The sequence below is a fragment of the Chlorella variabilis genome, assembly GCF_000147415.1.
Source record: "Chlorella variabilis unplaced genomic scaffold CHLNCscaffold_11, whole genome shotgun sequence".
Taxonomy (NCBI): Eukaryota; Viridiplantae; Chlorophyta; class Trebouxiophyceae; order Chlorellales; family Chlorellaceae; genus Chlorella; species Chlorella variabilis.
Window position 1 is genome coordinate 878857 of NW_005435077.1, and position 13325 is coordinate 892181.

Genomic DNA, 13325 nt, shown 5'->3' on the forward strand with positions numbered 1-13325 from the left:
CCCGGGGGGGGGGGGCCCCCCGCGAAAAAAAATCCCCCCCCCCCCCCCCCCCCCCCCCTTTCTACACTATTATTTCTGGGCAACCTGCACCACTCCACGCCAGCCCAGGGCTTCCCTGATCTCACCGTGGATTGGATACATGTAGCATGATGAGTAGACTGGGATGTAGAAATAATCTGGCACACAGCAGAAGGATGACGGCACGTGAGCGAGGCGAAGGCGCAGCGCCCTCCCCACCTGTATGGCATGGTGCCAGCCGCTTCCCTGCATGCCCACCACCCGCTCCCCACCCACCCGCTCCCCACCCTGCCCCCCACCCACCTGCCTCCTCCGGATCCAGAGTGCGGTGCTTGCTCTGCAGCAACGCCTCGTGCAGGCCCGTCTCCGCCACTGCAGGCAGGTCCGCTCCAGCAGGGCATGCTCACAAGCCGCAGCAGCAGCGCCGCCACCCGCAGCGCAGCGCGGTGGGCAAGGCAGGGCACATGCCGGTCCAGAGGCGCCAGCAAACACAGGAGCGGGAGCGAGCGGGTGCGGCGGGCAGCTTACGGTAGCCCCCGCTGTCCTCCCAATTTGTGCCGTTGCCGTCGGTGAAAAGGCGGTGCACGCAGGAGCCATGGTCCACTCGGTACTGCAGCAGTACCTGGTTGAAAATGGGCGGCAGCTCATACCTGCATGGCGTGCGGCAGGCGGGACGGGTGGGCGGGCAGGCAGGGAGGGCAGGCGCTGGGCACGGCGGCAAGCTGCTGCTGGGGACGGGGCAAAGCGCGCGGCATGCCGGCCTCGCAGGCCGACCATGCACCCGCACAGCCGGCGGCATGCACAGCACAGGTGCTCCCCAAACAAGGCGCTCACACGTAGATGAGCGGGCGCAGGCGGGTGGCGCCCGGCTCCGGGTCTCTGGAGGCGGGCGTGTCCACAAACTGCTTGGTCCAGGGCCGGTCCCCATCCTCGTAGCCTGCAGACTCGGGAGGTGCGGTGGGTTGGTGCAAAGGCACGCAGGAGGGAGGCGGGGAGGCCAGCCAGGCGGCACACACTGCAATCGATGGGCCGGTCAGCAGGCGTGCCGGGAACCTTGCACGGGTAGAAGCCGCGGCGGCCCCGCTCACCAGGGGTCCACTCGGTGTCATTTGTGCGGTACGCGCAGTCCTGGCCCCACCAGCCCTCGTGACACTTGCAGAAGCCCATGTTGCACTCGCCGTGGCCTGCAGGCGGGCGGGCAGGCAGGCAGGCAGGCAGGCAGGCAGGGTGTGCGAGCAGATGGAGGCTGCTCTGGCATGCTCCTGCTCTGCTATGTCCACGCCACGGCATGTTGCGCTGCCCGCCCTGCTCCCGCGCTGCTGCCCACCATTGCACTGGTTGGCGCAGAAGGCTTCCTTGTACTGGTCGCAGTTCTCCCCAGCATAGCCATCCTGCAGCCGGACCGCATGCGCGGCTCACCAAGCAGCCAGTGGTCGAAGGTGCGGTAGCCAAGAAGCGGCGGGGCGAGCCGCTTCCCATCCCTCTGCCAACCACCACACCACCACCACCACCACACACCGCCAGGCACACCCGCCGAGCCTGCACTGCAAGGCAGCCCTGGGGCACGCCGCCACACCGCGGTGCTCACCAGGATGCAGGGGCACTTGAGGGCGGGGTTGTCGGCGTTGCACCAGCCCTCGGGCCCCCACAGATCTTGAGGGTCCTTGTCTCCCCACCCAAAGGGCAGGCCCTGACCCTGGGGGCCTTTGTTGGGCTGCACGCCGGGGGACGAGATGGAGGGACACAGCCCACAGGCCAACACTGGGTGAAAAGGCGCCGGGTGCCGGCACGAGCGGAGTGTGGCTGCCTGCGCCACCTGTGGCAAGCCCGCCCCACACGCAGCGGCGCCCTCAACACGCACGCACCTGGCAGTGGAAGCCCAGCGGCCGGCCACGCCGTGTGGGCGGGGTGCCTGCATGGCAGCATGCCCGCCGGCAGCAGCGGTGTCAGTCTGCCGTCTGGCATTGCCTCTACCCGCCTCCAGCCAAGCATGTATCGCCAGCAAGCAGGCCACCCCTCCTGCTGCTGCCCTCCTGCACGCTCCAGCCTGGCGGTCGCCCGCTGACCTGGCGGGGCGTCAGGTGGCGCCAGCTCGTGCCCATACTTCATGGTGGAGTTGCAGAAGCAGTAGCCTGCAGCAGCCGCCAGGCAGCAAACAATATTTGATGAGGGAGTGGGCACGCCCTGCAGCTGCTGGCCCCTGCAAGCTCATGCAAAGCGGCCAATGGAAGACGGGTGCTCCTCTCCATGCCCCCCTCCAACCTCTGCCAGCACCCCCGCTTGCCCGCCTGCCAGCACCTCCATCCATGGCCGCACGCCCACCCGCTCACCTATGTCTTCATCACACAGCTGGGCGCAGCGCGAGTTGATCACAATGCCGGGCAGGGAGTAGTCCAGCGGGGCGCTGTGGGGCTCAAAGGAACCCACCTGCCGCTGCACCTGGCTGCATGGCCGCTGCAAGCGGCGGGCCGGGTGGTGGCAGGTGTGGGTGGGTCAGCGTGGGGATGTGGGCGCAGAGACACGCATGGGGGCAGCAGGAGTGCTAGTACACGGCGGCGGCATGGGCAGCCCGCACGGAACGGTCAAAGGGGCTCCTCCAGCTGCTGGAGGCCCTTCCCCACCCGCATGCGCGTGCTGCAGTGGTCGCCCGTCCAGCCGGCCGGGCAGCGGCACCAGCCGCTATAGTGGTCACACACGCCCACAAAATTGCACCTGCGAAGCGAGTCAATCAACGCCAGTGGTGGGCAACACGGTGGGTCAATTGAATGCTATTCATGCAGATCCAGGTACGGCTGGGCAGCCGCAGGAGCATGCAGCAGAGGCGCGGCAGCATGGCCGCTTTCGGCGCCAGCAGCAGCGGCAGGCAGCGCCCGCACCCCCACAGGCACGTCTTGTTGCCGCGGGGCGGCGGCTTGGCGGGTATGGGCGGCTGCAGGAAGTAGCCGCGGCACCAGTTGGCCTTGGTGCCCGCGCAGCGCTCATCTATCTCGGCCTTGGACAGGGTGGGGCCGTCACCACTGGCCCACGCATCCACCCAGAGAGACGTACCGCCCTCCTCGCCGCCGCCGCCGCCGCCGCCCTGGGCGTCCGCTGTGTCCTGCGCTGCTGCCATCGTTTCGGTACCCTGTGCCTGCGCCTGCAGCGCACCAGGCAAACAGGTTTGGCAGCGGCGGTGAGAGCGCTTGGCACCGGCGGTCCAGCCACAACAGAGCGCACCTCATCACCCCGAACTAGGACAGCTGTGGCCGTGCGTTTTCCCATGCGCAGGACGCCCGATTGCCAGACGGCGAATAGGAGCAGCACGGGGAGAAGGAACCGGAGGAGCAGGAAACCGCCCCGCCGGCCCCCAGCTATGTTGAAATTCGACATGTGGTGTGGAAAAAATCAATCGATGGCATGCAGCCGCGTCAGGGCCGCATTGGCAAGTGCCGCCTCCCAGGCTGGCAACAGGCGGCGGTGACGGTGCATATGAGTTAAATAGATGGCCCTGTGCGCTGTGTTGAGTTTGAATTGATCCTGTGACAGGATCATGCTGGGCGGGAGTCCAGGTGGGCTATAGGCACACGAATACTGCTTGGCGGCAGACGACCAACAGGTGGTGGCGGCACTAAGGTGACATCTAGCTGGCCCCATGGCACCGCTCAAAAGATGCCAGGTGGACCCAGTGCATCTGCAATACAAGACAAACACAACAGGCAATGATTGTGTGAAGGCCATCAGCTGCAGGCTCCGGCAATGGGAGGCGGCGGCATCACGCTGGGTGGCGGAGCGCAGCGGCAGCATGCAATGCAAGTGCGTCCTCCTCGTTTCGTTGATGCTTTATTACATCCATCCATCGCCGGGCCAGGCCTGCGTGGGCGTTTGCCTGAGCTTCAGCAGACCGATCGCGCACCAGATGGTCGGCAGTGAGGAGGGGGAGGCGCCTGGCAAGGCGGACAAGCCCGAATTCAAGGCTCCTCCTCCGCGCAAGCCTGTTGCGCCCCCGCCTCGCTTCGCTCCCGAGCCAGAGCGCCAAGCCGAGGCGTCCGCAGCGGCGGAGCAAGCCCCCGCAGCAGCAGCAGCAGCCCAGGGTGGGGAGGCAGGCAGCAATGGGAACCACAGCGGCAGCGGCAGCGCGAGCGCCCCACCACCGCCGCCCAAGTTTTCCGCGCCGCCGACCCGCCAGGCGGGAGCCGCCGCCGCCAAGGCCGCCGCAGATGCCGCAGCCAGGGCCGCCCAGCACGCCACCCCGGCGCAGCGCGAGCGCATGGTCATGGAGGCGGCAGCAAACGTGAGGCGTGCGGTAGCGTTGCTGCTCCTGCAGCCTGGGGAACCTGCCTGCCGAGCATCCCAGGCAATGATGCATCAGCTGCCTGCCTCGCCCGTCCTGAAACTTGCGCATCGCTGATCGCTGGCTGCAGGCCATCGCTGCTAAGCAAGAGCAGCAGGAGCGGGAGTCCGAGGCGGCGGCGAAGCACGCGGCGGCAGTGGCGGCAGGCGAGGATGCTCCACCCCGCCCGCCCGGCTCCTACGAGCTGCCAGACTGGGCCGGCGTGCCCGAGGGGTGAGCTCGACTGCGATGCTCCGCGCGGTTTCCCATACCTGCGCTCCACATGCACGTGCGACATGCGCTCTCATGGCAGCCAGCCTGCCAGCCCGCCAGGCGCGCCTGCTCTGCTTTCTATCCACTGCACACTCGTTTCACGTGTCCCTCCCCTTCTCCGCTTTCCTCCCTGGGTGCTGCAGCATCCCGTACGTGCTGGAGGTCATGAAGGGGGGCGCCATGCTGGATACCGTGCAGCTGGCGGGGAGGGATCACTTCACTCTGGGACGAGCCCCCACCAACGACATAGTCATGGACCACCCCAGCAGCAGCAGGTGCGGCCACCCGCCTGCGCTGCCCGCCCCGCCTGCTGCCATTGCGCAGCCTGGCCTGCTGGTGCACTGGGGGCCATAGAGCATGTGCCTCCACTTCGCTGTCGACCCGCCGGGCAACCAAACCGCACATGCTGCCTCCCAACCAACCCGGCTGGCTCTGCGCTGTGCTCGCCCCGCACTTGCAGGCTGCATGCGGTACTGCAGTTCAGGGGGCGGGACGGCGCCGCCTTCCTGTACGACGTAGCCAGCACCCACGGCAGCTTCCTGAACAAGCAGCGCGTGCCCGCGGGCAAGCACCTGCCGCTGCGGGTGGGCGACCAGCTGCGGTTTGGGGAGAGCAGCCGCACCTACATCCTGGGGGGGCCTGCCGAGCTGATGCCGGATGAGGGGCCCAGCCGGGAGGACCGCATGAAGCAGGCGGCGCTCAAGGTACTGCGGCGGTACCAACAGTAGTGCCTGCTCCCTGGCAGACCTTTCTTTGTCGTGGATGGCGGGTGGCTGCATGGTGCCATCTGCTGGCAACCAGCCGTTCCAGTTGCGCTGCTGCCGCTGCTCCAGCTCTTTGCCGCTTCCCAACGCTGCCGCCGCTGCCTGCAGGCGCTGGCGGAGCGGCGGGAGCGGGAGGAGGCTGTCTCCAAGGCGCAGATGGAGGTGGCGCTGACGGGGGGCGCGTCCTGGGGCTTTGGGGAGGATGCCTTTGACGAGGACGAGGACCGTGAGTGCGCCAGCCTGGCGCCACCTGGCGGCTCCGAAACCAGCAGCTGTACCCGACCGCTATGGTGTTGTGCTTGCGACTCCGTGGCAGGCCGCTGCTTGCCTCCTCCCTGTTCTCTGGCTCCTTAACCACGTACCTTCTTACCTTCTTCCGTGTGGTCTCCCGCAGTGGAGGACGTGGACTGGCGCACGTACGCCGCCACCAAGGGCCTCAGCGAGAAGCAGCAGAAGGTGGCGGACAAGATCCGCAAGCACGAGGTCCGCATCCAGAACCTGCAGCGGGAGAACGAGAAGATCAAGGTGTGTGTGTGTGTGTGTGTGTGTGTCTCACAGTGTGCGGTGGTGATGTGTGTGGCGGAGGAGGTGAAGGGCGGCTTGGTGCGCTGCGCTGTGCTGCACTGCTCTGCACACTGGGGCCTGCTGTGGTTGACCTGGCGGTTGGTTTGGTTGGTTGCCGGCTGGGGGCAGTGTTGCCTGGGCAGAATTGTGCTCGCCTGACACTCGGGTTCATTCCTAGGCTGGCACGCCTGCTGATGGCTGCCTGCCTGCCCACCGCTGTTGGCTGCCTGGTGCCACCGCAGGCCAAGGAACAGAACATGGATGAGCTGTCGGCGGGGCAGGCCTCCACCCTGGTCAGGTGGGTGTTTAGCAGTTCTGTGTTTGTTGGGGATGGAAAGCACTCAGGGCTGGTCACGACCGCCGGCCACAGCGCCTGGCGGCCTGCTGTCCTGCTGGCAGTCCCGTGCACCTGAGCACGTTGTCTGCTGGTTGGCCGGGTGGGTTGCCTCAGGAATGAGCAGGCTATTGACAAGTCGATGGCGGAGCTGGAGGAGCTGGAGGAGCAGCTGGCAGACTCCATCAGGTGCGGTACATGGCGGTACGGTGCAGGGTGCAGTGCAGGGGCGGTTGATGGACGGCTCAGGGCGGTACCCTCGACTCCCGTTGCGGAGGCGGCTCGGGTGCCCTCCACAATAAACAGGTCGGCTTGCTTGAACGATCTCGCACTTGGTGTTGCAGGAACGCGGTTGGGCAGCGAAAGGCAGCTGCGGAGAAGGCGGCGTCGGGCCAGGGCAAGAAGAAGAAGCGGCGGCGGGACTCCGATGACGAGTACGAGGGTGAGTGGGCATGCGCCAGCAGGGTGGCTGGAGAAGGCACCAGCGGGCGTACCGGGGACTGCCCGGTGGCGCCCTCCAGCCACCGGGCCCTAACGCTGTTGGAATCAGCGAACCTTTACCTTCCCGTCCTGCAGCAGCAAGCATGTAATGGATTCACTGCACCTGCGTGATTGCAGGCAGCAGCGACGACGACGCCTTTTACGATCGCACTGCCAAGGGCGGGCAGGGCCACGGCGGCGCAGGCGGCGGCAAGCGGGGCAAGGCCGCCACTGGCGCACCGCAGGAGGTGAGCGCAGCTGGACCATGAGCTGTGTTGGGCGGCAACCTTCAGGCCTGCTCGGTTCCTGTTGAGTGGTTGCAGGCCTGGCTGCTGACGCTTTCCTCCGCTCCAGCTGCTTCTCTACTACTGCCTGCCTGCTCTGCAGGTGGAGGATGCGGCGTCCCTTTGGGGTGAGCCACCAACGCCAGTTCAACTCAATAGCATGCTAGGCGGCCTGCTTGCCTCCTGCAGCCAGCAGGGAGCTTGGCAGGACGCTTGGCTGCCGCAGCCAGCGGCATGCTTGCCAGCAGGCACTGCCAGGTAGCAAACCGCCATCGCAACTGCTGCTATCTTGCTGGCGCCCTGCAGGCAAGAAGGAGGCTTTTCAGGAGGAGCGGCAACGCCTGCTGGAGGAGCTGAAACAGGAGGAGGCGGTGGCAGCGGTGGTGGGCCCTGGCGGGGCTGCCGCTGGGGGAGCTGCAGCTGCGGCACAGGAGGATTCTCTCGATGCCTTCATGTCTGGTAGGCAGGGCTGCTGCCAGTGAGGGCGGAGCGGCAGCTTGTGAACCTTCCGTACTCAGTAACTTCAGTGGTTGAAGCTGTTTGCTGCATCCTTCTTGTGCTGCTTCTTGCTTGCCACACGCTGTATGCGCGCTGGTGCTTGCTTCCGCTGACCTCCCATGTGCCCGTCTGCTGCAGATGTGGCAGTGCAGCTGGAGAGCGACAAGGTGGCGGCGGTGAAGAAGGAACTCGCTGACGTGGACGCCCAGCTGGCGCGCTGCGAGCGGCTGCTCAAGATCGCCGACCCAGACGGATATTTCAAGGCCGGATCCAAGGCGGTGGTGGCTGCTGCGGAGCGTGCCAAGAAGCACTTGGCGCTGGAGAAGCAGCGGAGGGAGGCGGAGGAGCGCCAGCGCCAGCAGCGGCAGAAGGAGCGGCAGAAGGAGGAGCAAGCGTTTGTGCCGGAGGAGGAAGAAGAGGAGGAGGAGCAGGATGAGAAGCGGCTGGCGGCGGCGGCGGCCACCAAGGCCGCCAATGAGGTGATTCGGGCCAAGGCTGTGGCTAGCACACACAAGCTGGAGGCTGAGGAGAGTCAGGTGGGCGGGCTGCAGCTGCGGCAGCGCCCGCAGCCGCCTGCAGCAGCGCCAGCAGCAGCCCGGCAGGCGGCAGCACCTGCTGTGGGCGCACAGCAGGCGGCGGCGACCGCGGCGGCACCAGAAGAAAGCAACTTTGAGCGGCGGCGCAAGATGATTGCTGCGGCGCTGGCAAAGCAGAAGGAGGCCTCGGCCGAGAAGGGCACCGCTGATGCAGCGGCTGCGACAGCGGCAGCGGCAGCCGGCGACAGCGGGCCGCCGGATGCCGCCTCCAAGGTCCTTGCTGACCTGGCACTGCTGTCGCGGGCCAGGCACGGCGTGGCGGCAGAGGAGGAGGAGGACGAGGCGGCGCAGGAGCGGCAGCGGGTGCAGTGGGAGGCGCAGCGCAAGCAGCGCAAGCAGCAGCAGCAGGGTGGCGGCAGCGGCGGCGGGGAGGCTGCTGAGGAGTGGCAGCCGCCGCAGGACCAGTTGGGCGATGGGCGCACAGCTCTCAACGACCGCCTCGGGTATTGAATGGCTGTGACGTGCTGCACCTTCGACATGGGGTGCTGCCCTTTCTGTTGCTCTCAACATGCGCTGAACAAGTTGTTGGCTGTTGACCATTCCAATCAGTGATCGGTTTACAGGCCAAGGGTTGAGAATGTGTGTGCGTGCGCAAGCTTGAGGGCAGCCACCAGCAGGACCGCCAGGTCGGCGCCGCCAGGTCAGCGCCACCAGGTGGCACCATCACTGCGCCTCCTGCCGCTTGCCCAGGTCCTCCTTCTCTAGGTCCAGCGGTTTGCCTGCGGGAGGTGGGTGGGCACAGGCGACACGTGGCACGCGCTCGTCGCTGCCACAACCCCACCAGCTGCTCAGAGGAACCACAGCCTTCAGGGCAGGCCACCTACCGGTGATGCGCTGGTACAGGTCCAGCACGTCGTGGATCTCAGTCTCAAAGTGGCTGGTGGCGTCGTAGCCCTGCACCCATGGTGGTGGTGGTGAGGGGTAGGCTGAGGGCAGGGCCGGGCAGCGCCAAGCAGAGGAGCGCTGGGGAACGGCGGCAGCTGGCGGCTGGAGCAGCATGGGGCCGCCGCAGGAGGGAGCTAGAGTGCCAGCTCGGCAGCCCCTTGGCCCACGCCTTGAATCGGCAGCGGGTTTGACAGGCGCAGGGCAGCGCGGTGCCGGCGCGGCAGGCGCGGCCGCCGGGCCCAGCAGCCAGCCCCCGCAGCTGTCGCTGCTCCAGACGCCCCACCCACCTTTGAGATGAAGGCCTTGTCGGCGCTGCCATCCCCCAGCGGCTCAAACACATCCACCACCTCGACAAACTTTTCGTCGATGCGCCCCAGCAGCTGCAGGCCTGCCGGGAGCAGCCAGGGGAAGGCAGCAGGTGGTGGTGGTCAGGTCAGGGAGGTGGGAGGGGAGCGAAGGTGAGGGAGGGGGTGATAGGATGTGGAGAGGCGGCTACGGTGATGGTGGCAGATGAGGTGGCGCGCCCGGTACGGCAGCGCTGTGTGTGTGCGTGCGAGACTGGCTGGCCACGCCGCCGCGGCGCTGCACCGGGTGCGGGAGGCGGGCAGGCGCCGCCTCGTCCCAGCTCTGCCCGGCCCAGCCGGCCGGCCTGGGCGCCACGCCCACCTGGCGCCAGCTCGCTGGCGGGGTCGCTGGTCTCGACGGTGGTGGACACAAAGGCGATCCACTTGTCCCGAGGGGCCACGTTGTGGGAGTAGGAGCAGCAGAAGACGTAGATGTCTGCGGTGGGGCGGGGTGGGGTGGGGCAGGGCGGGGTGGGGAGGAGCGAGTGCATGAACTGGTGCAGGGAGGGTGGCGAGGGATGATTCCCGAACGAAGCTGGAAAGGGCCTGGGCGAGGTCCAGGGCAGAGCGGAAGAGGCAGGGAGGGAAGGAGGCAGGGCACCAGGCGCCCGCAGGGCAGCTCACCGTGGCGCCGGTTGAGCTGCTTCTGTGGCAGGATGATCTGCACGCTGTGGCTGTCGTTGGTGGAGGGGATGGGGTGGCTGAGGATGCACATCGCCCGCACCACGCGCGCCGATTTGCGGACCTGCGGTACGCAGGCGGGACGGCGGCAGGGAAGACGCGCGCAGGGGGTTCGAGCCAGCTGCAGCACCTCCCTGCCAGGCTGTCCGCCCTGCTCTCCCGCGCATCCAGCAGCCCACCTCGCCCCCGCCCACGTGCAATGCGCCCTAAACCCCACCCACGCTGCACACAGCATGCACCCCATCCACCCGCCCCACCCCTGCCACCCACCTTGTCCGGGAAGTAGGTGGGGTCCCCCACCACAAACTTGGCCCGCGCCGTCTCTCCCTCGCTGCTCACCCCCACCGCCGCCCCTGCCTCATCATACACCACCTCCACATCGGGCTTGGCCAGCATGTACGTGCCGCCATACACGGCAGACAGCCGCGCAAAGGCCTGCAGGGGGTTGGGGGTGGGGTGGGAGTGGAAGTGGGTTGGGTGGAAGGGGCGGGGATGCCACGACGGCTCGCGTGGGAAGCCGGACCAATCCAGCACTGCCCCACGCCCTCCCTCCCCGCCCAACCACAAGCACACCACCCAGCCAAAGCCAGCGCACCTGCGGCAGCTCTCCCAGGCCGTAGAGAGGGTAGATGTAGGGTGAGGTGAGGCCCTCATACCTGCAAGCAGCGCAGCCGCAGCACGGCACACTTGTCTGCAACGGTGGGCCCATCAGAGCACGGCACAGCCTGGCGCCTTGGCACTGCGCCGCCACCTCCACAGCAGCCCTGCCGGTCACGCGCGGCTCGCCGCCAGCTCAGCAGCCGCCAGCTCAGCGCCCACCAACCGCATCATGCTGTCGTAGTACAGCTTGATCTTCTGCACAGTGCCCATGGCCGGCTGCGGGAGGGAGGGAAGGGGAGGCAGGGAGGCTGGACCGACGGGCTTCGGAGCGCAGGCGCGCCCATCCTTCACCACCTGCCTCCCAGGCAAGGGGGACCCCACCCGGCCACCAGCGAGCCCACCCCAAGCCACTCCCACCAGACCACCCCACCTCCAACCAGCCCAACAACCAGCCGGCTAACAGCCCCCCAGCCACGCAGGCACCCCCTCCCACCCCCAGTCAGCTCACGGCTGCCCCACCTGCATCATGTAGGCGTCGTTCTGGTGCAGGGCGATGGCGTGGCCGATGAAGTCGATGGTCATGGCATCCAGGCCAAACTGCGCGTACAGCTCGTGCATGGTCATGCGCGACAGGTCCCAGTTGCGCCAGGTCTGCGGTACAACGGAGCGGCACAATGAGGCAGTACACATCGTTGGGCTGTGCATCGAGGCAGGTTAAGGTGTGGCGCAGGGAGGCGGGATGAGGTGCCAGGGGCGCCAGGCGGCGCCGCCCCAGGTAGCTGCGGGGCGTGCGTGTTGAGCTGCTCCCCTAGGGCTCCCCCCAATCGTATCGCCCACCGTACCTGCGGGTTGCGCTCGTCGTACTGCTGGCAGAAGGAGAAGAACTTGGCGGCGCGCCGCTTCTCAAACAGGCCCATCAGCGGACTCTTCAGCGCCTCCCAGTCGGTGGCGGGCACCTGTGGGGCAGGGGGCGGCAGTGCTGGCAGCGGGGGTGGGAACGGCATGCCGATTGCGACAGGGAGGGGGTACCGCATCTCTGCTGCCGACCCGCAAGTGCCCCACCACAGCAGCAGGCGGCTGCGCCGTCGCCGCTCCCCTCCCAACACACTCATACAAACGCCCCAGCACGACTCCCGCAAGGCATGCTGTGTGGGGCGCCCACTCCCACCCGCCACCGCACACGCACACACCCCACACGCACGCACCTTCTGCACTTGCGCCTTGTTCAGCACATACGACCCGTCCACCGCCTTAAACTCCAAGTATTTGGTCACGTCGGTGTGCACCAGCACACGTACCAGGTTTCCATTGGCCTGCGGGATGCAGAGGGGCAGGCGCACACAGGTGGTGGCAGCAGGCAGGGGGCAGTTGGCAGCGGTCGGAGGCTGGCAGGCGGCAGGTGGCGGGTGGAGGGGCGGGGCAGGGGGCAGGAGCGAGCAGCGCCTGCTGCGCCTGCTGCGTGAGGAGCGGGCTTCACCCCTTGACCTCAGCTGGCAGCGGGTGGCGCGGCCAGCCGGCCAGCCGCGTCACCCCAGCCCAGCCCAGCCCAGCCCAGCCCAGCCCACCCTCCTTTCCTCCTTTCCTCCCTCACCATGATGAATTTAGGAACCAGATCCACGTTGTAATCCCGGCTGGGCCCCAGCTCCGCAGGCGGCTTCTGGCCGGGCCGGAAGCGCTCGAAGAGCTGCAGGCAACGGGGCAGGGCAGGGGCGCCCCGTGGGTGGCTGCCTGCACGCGACGCCTGTGCGCGGCGGCGCCGGCGCCGGCAGCTTCCACGGGTGGCGTGCGTCGCGGCAGCGGGCAGGGGCTCGAGGGGTCGGGAGTGGCGGCGGCGGCCTGGACAACCCGACGGCGCGTCGCCACACGCAGCTGCCTGCCAGGAGCGCCGCCTTGCGCAGCACCCACCTGGTTGAGGTTGAGGGAGGCCGACTGGCCGCCATAGTAGTTGTTTCTGTCGATGTGCAGCACCTGCACAGCAGCTTTGGAGGAGCGGGGTGGGCGCAGAGGCCGCAGGCACACAGGGAGGCAGGCAGAAACTAAAGCAGCAGTCGGGAGCGCAGCGGTGGCGCCCCACACGTGACAGGGGGAGCTAGCTTCCTCACCTTCAAGCCGTCTACTGACAGCAGCCCCGAAATGATGCACTCCTTGAGCCCCGTGCCCAGCACGATGGCATCGTACGTTTCATCCATGCTGGCAGAAGGTCACGGACCAGAGGGGATGATGGCCTGCAAGGGGACGAGCGATGACGTCGGGGAGACGTGCGGCAGTGAAAGCGGCTGCAGGTGGCGGCGGCAGCGACACATGGGCGACAGCGGCCTGCAGGCCGGACCCATCCCACCGTCCTCATCTTGCTGCCACCATCAGCTCCTCGTCCAGGAGCCCCGCTGTTTGCAGGCAGTGGAGAGGCGCGACACCCCAACCCCACGGCCTGTCCCCCTTCCGGGCTGCCTCGCCGGCCAGCCAGCCAGCAGGAGCTGCATACCTTTGTGTGGTGCTGCCTGGGTGGAAGCTCGCTGACTCTGAGGGATCTTCCAGACCGAGGGAGGGTCTGGCCAAAAGATCGCGTGCAGGGAGGACGTCAGGCACCCTGATAGCACGCCCGGCGATCAGAAGATCGGCGTTAGGCCTGCTTGCGGCATGGCAACTTTGCCAGCGAGGCAGCGGCAGGCTGGAGGCTACCCCACACCTTCGGCGA

The 13325-nt window shown here is 67.4% G+C and overlaps 3 protein-coding genes across 3 annotated transcripts in view; 1 reads left to right on the forward strand and 2 right to left on the reverse strand.

Annotated features, from left to right (window-relative positions):
• The window catches only part of CHLNCDRAFT_52572 (hypothetical protein), a gene marked incomplete at both ends in the record, with an annotated part of 6165 nt that extends 2778 nt beyond the window's left edge, over positions 1 to 3387 (reverse strand). The window contains 13 exons of the mRNA XM_005847407.1: positions 126 to 176; positions 322 to 390; positions 547 to 668; positions 853 to 955; positions 1107 to 1202; positions 1346 to 1409; positions 1607 to 1732; positions 1884 to 1930; positions 2085 to 2150; positions 2349 to 2472; positions 2640 to 2730; positions 2895 to 3154; positions 3235 to 3387. Coding sequence (XP_005847469.1) covers positions 126 to 176; positions 322 to 390; positions 547 to 668; positions 853 to 955; positions 1107 to 1202; positions 1346 to 1409; positions 1607 to 1732; positions 1884 to 1930; positions 2085 to 2150; positions 2349 to 2472; positions 2640 to 2730; positions 2895 to 3154; positions 3235 to 3387 — 1372 coding nt within the window. The remainder of the gene's footprint in view (positions 1 to 125; positions 177 to 321; positions 391 to 546; positions 669 to 852; positions 956 to 1106; positions 1203 to 1345; positions 1410 to 1606; positions 1733 to 1883; positions 1931 to 2084; positions 2151 to 2348; positions 2473 to 2639; positions 2731 to 2894; positions 3155 to 3234) is intronic.
• Positions 3388 to 3913: 526 nt separating this feature from the next.
• On the forward strand, positions 3914 to 8570 carry CHLNCDRAFT_134414 (hypothetical protein; the record flags this gene model as incomplete). The annotated part of the gene is made up of 13 exons (XM_005847240.1): positions 3914 to 4288; positions 4419 to 4561; positions 4744 to 4875; positions 5061 to 5304; positions 5473 to 5590; positions 5759 to 5889; positions 6171 to 6226; positions 6380 to 6451; positions 6607 to 6704; positions 6881 to 6990; positions 7130 to 7154; positions 7333 to 7485; positions 7663 to 8570. 13 exons carry the CDS (start codon positions 3914 to 3916, stop codon positions 8568 to 8570), a joined length of 2565 nt encoding a protein of 854 aa, XP_005847302.1.
• A 93-nt stretch (positions 8571 to 8663) lies between these two features.
• On the reverse strand, positions 8664 to 13224 carry CHLNCDRAFT_35621 (hypothetical protein). Its single transcript, XM_005847408.1, has 15 exons — positions 13113 to 13224; positions 12733 to 12855; positions 12536 to 12598; positions 12222 to 12314; positions 11836 to 11943; positions 11473 to 11586; positions 11150 to 11281; positions 10854 to 10906; positions 10626 to 10686; positions 10301 to 10465; positions 9974 to 10094; positions 9672 to 9785; positions 9293 to 9393; positions 8945 to 9014; positions 8664 to 8839 (listed from the first exon to the last, which is right to left on the reverse strand). Exons 2-15 carry the CDS (start codon positions 12817 to 12819, stop codon positions 8784 to 8786), a joined length of 1338 nt encoding a protein of 445 aa, XP_005847470.1. The 5' UTR covers positions 12820 to 12855; positions 13113 to 13224; the 3' UTR covers positions 8664 to 8783.
• Between the last annotated feature and the right edge of the window lie 101 nt (positions 13225 to 13325).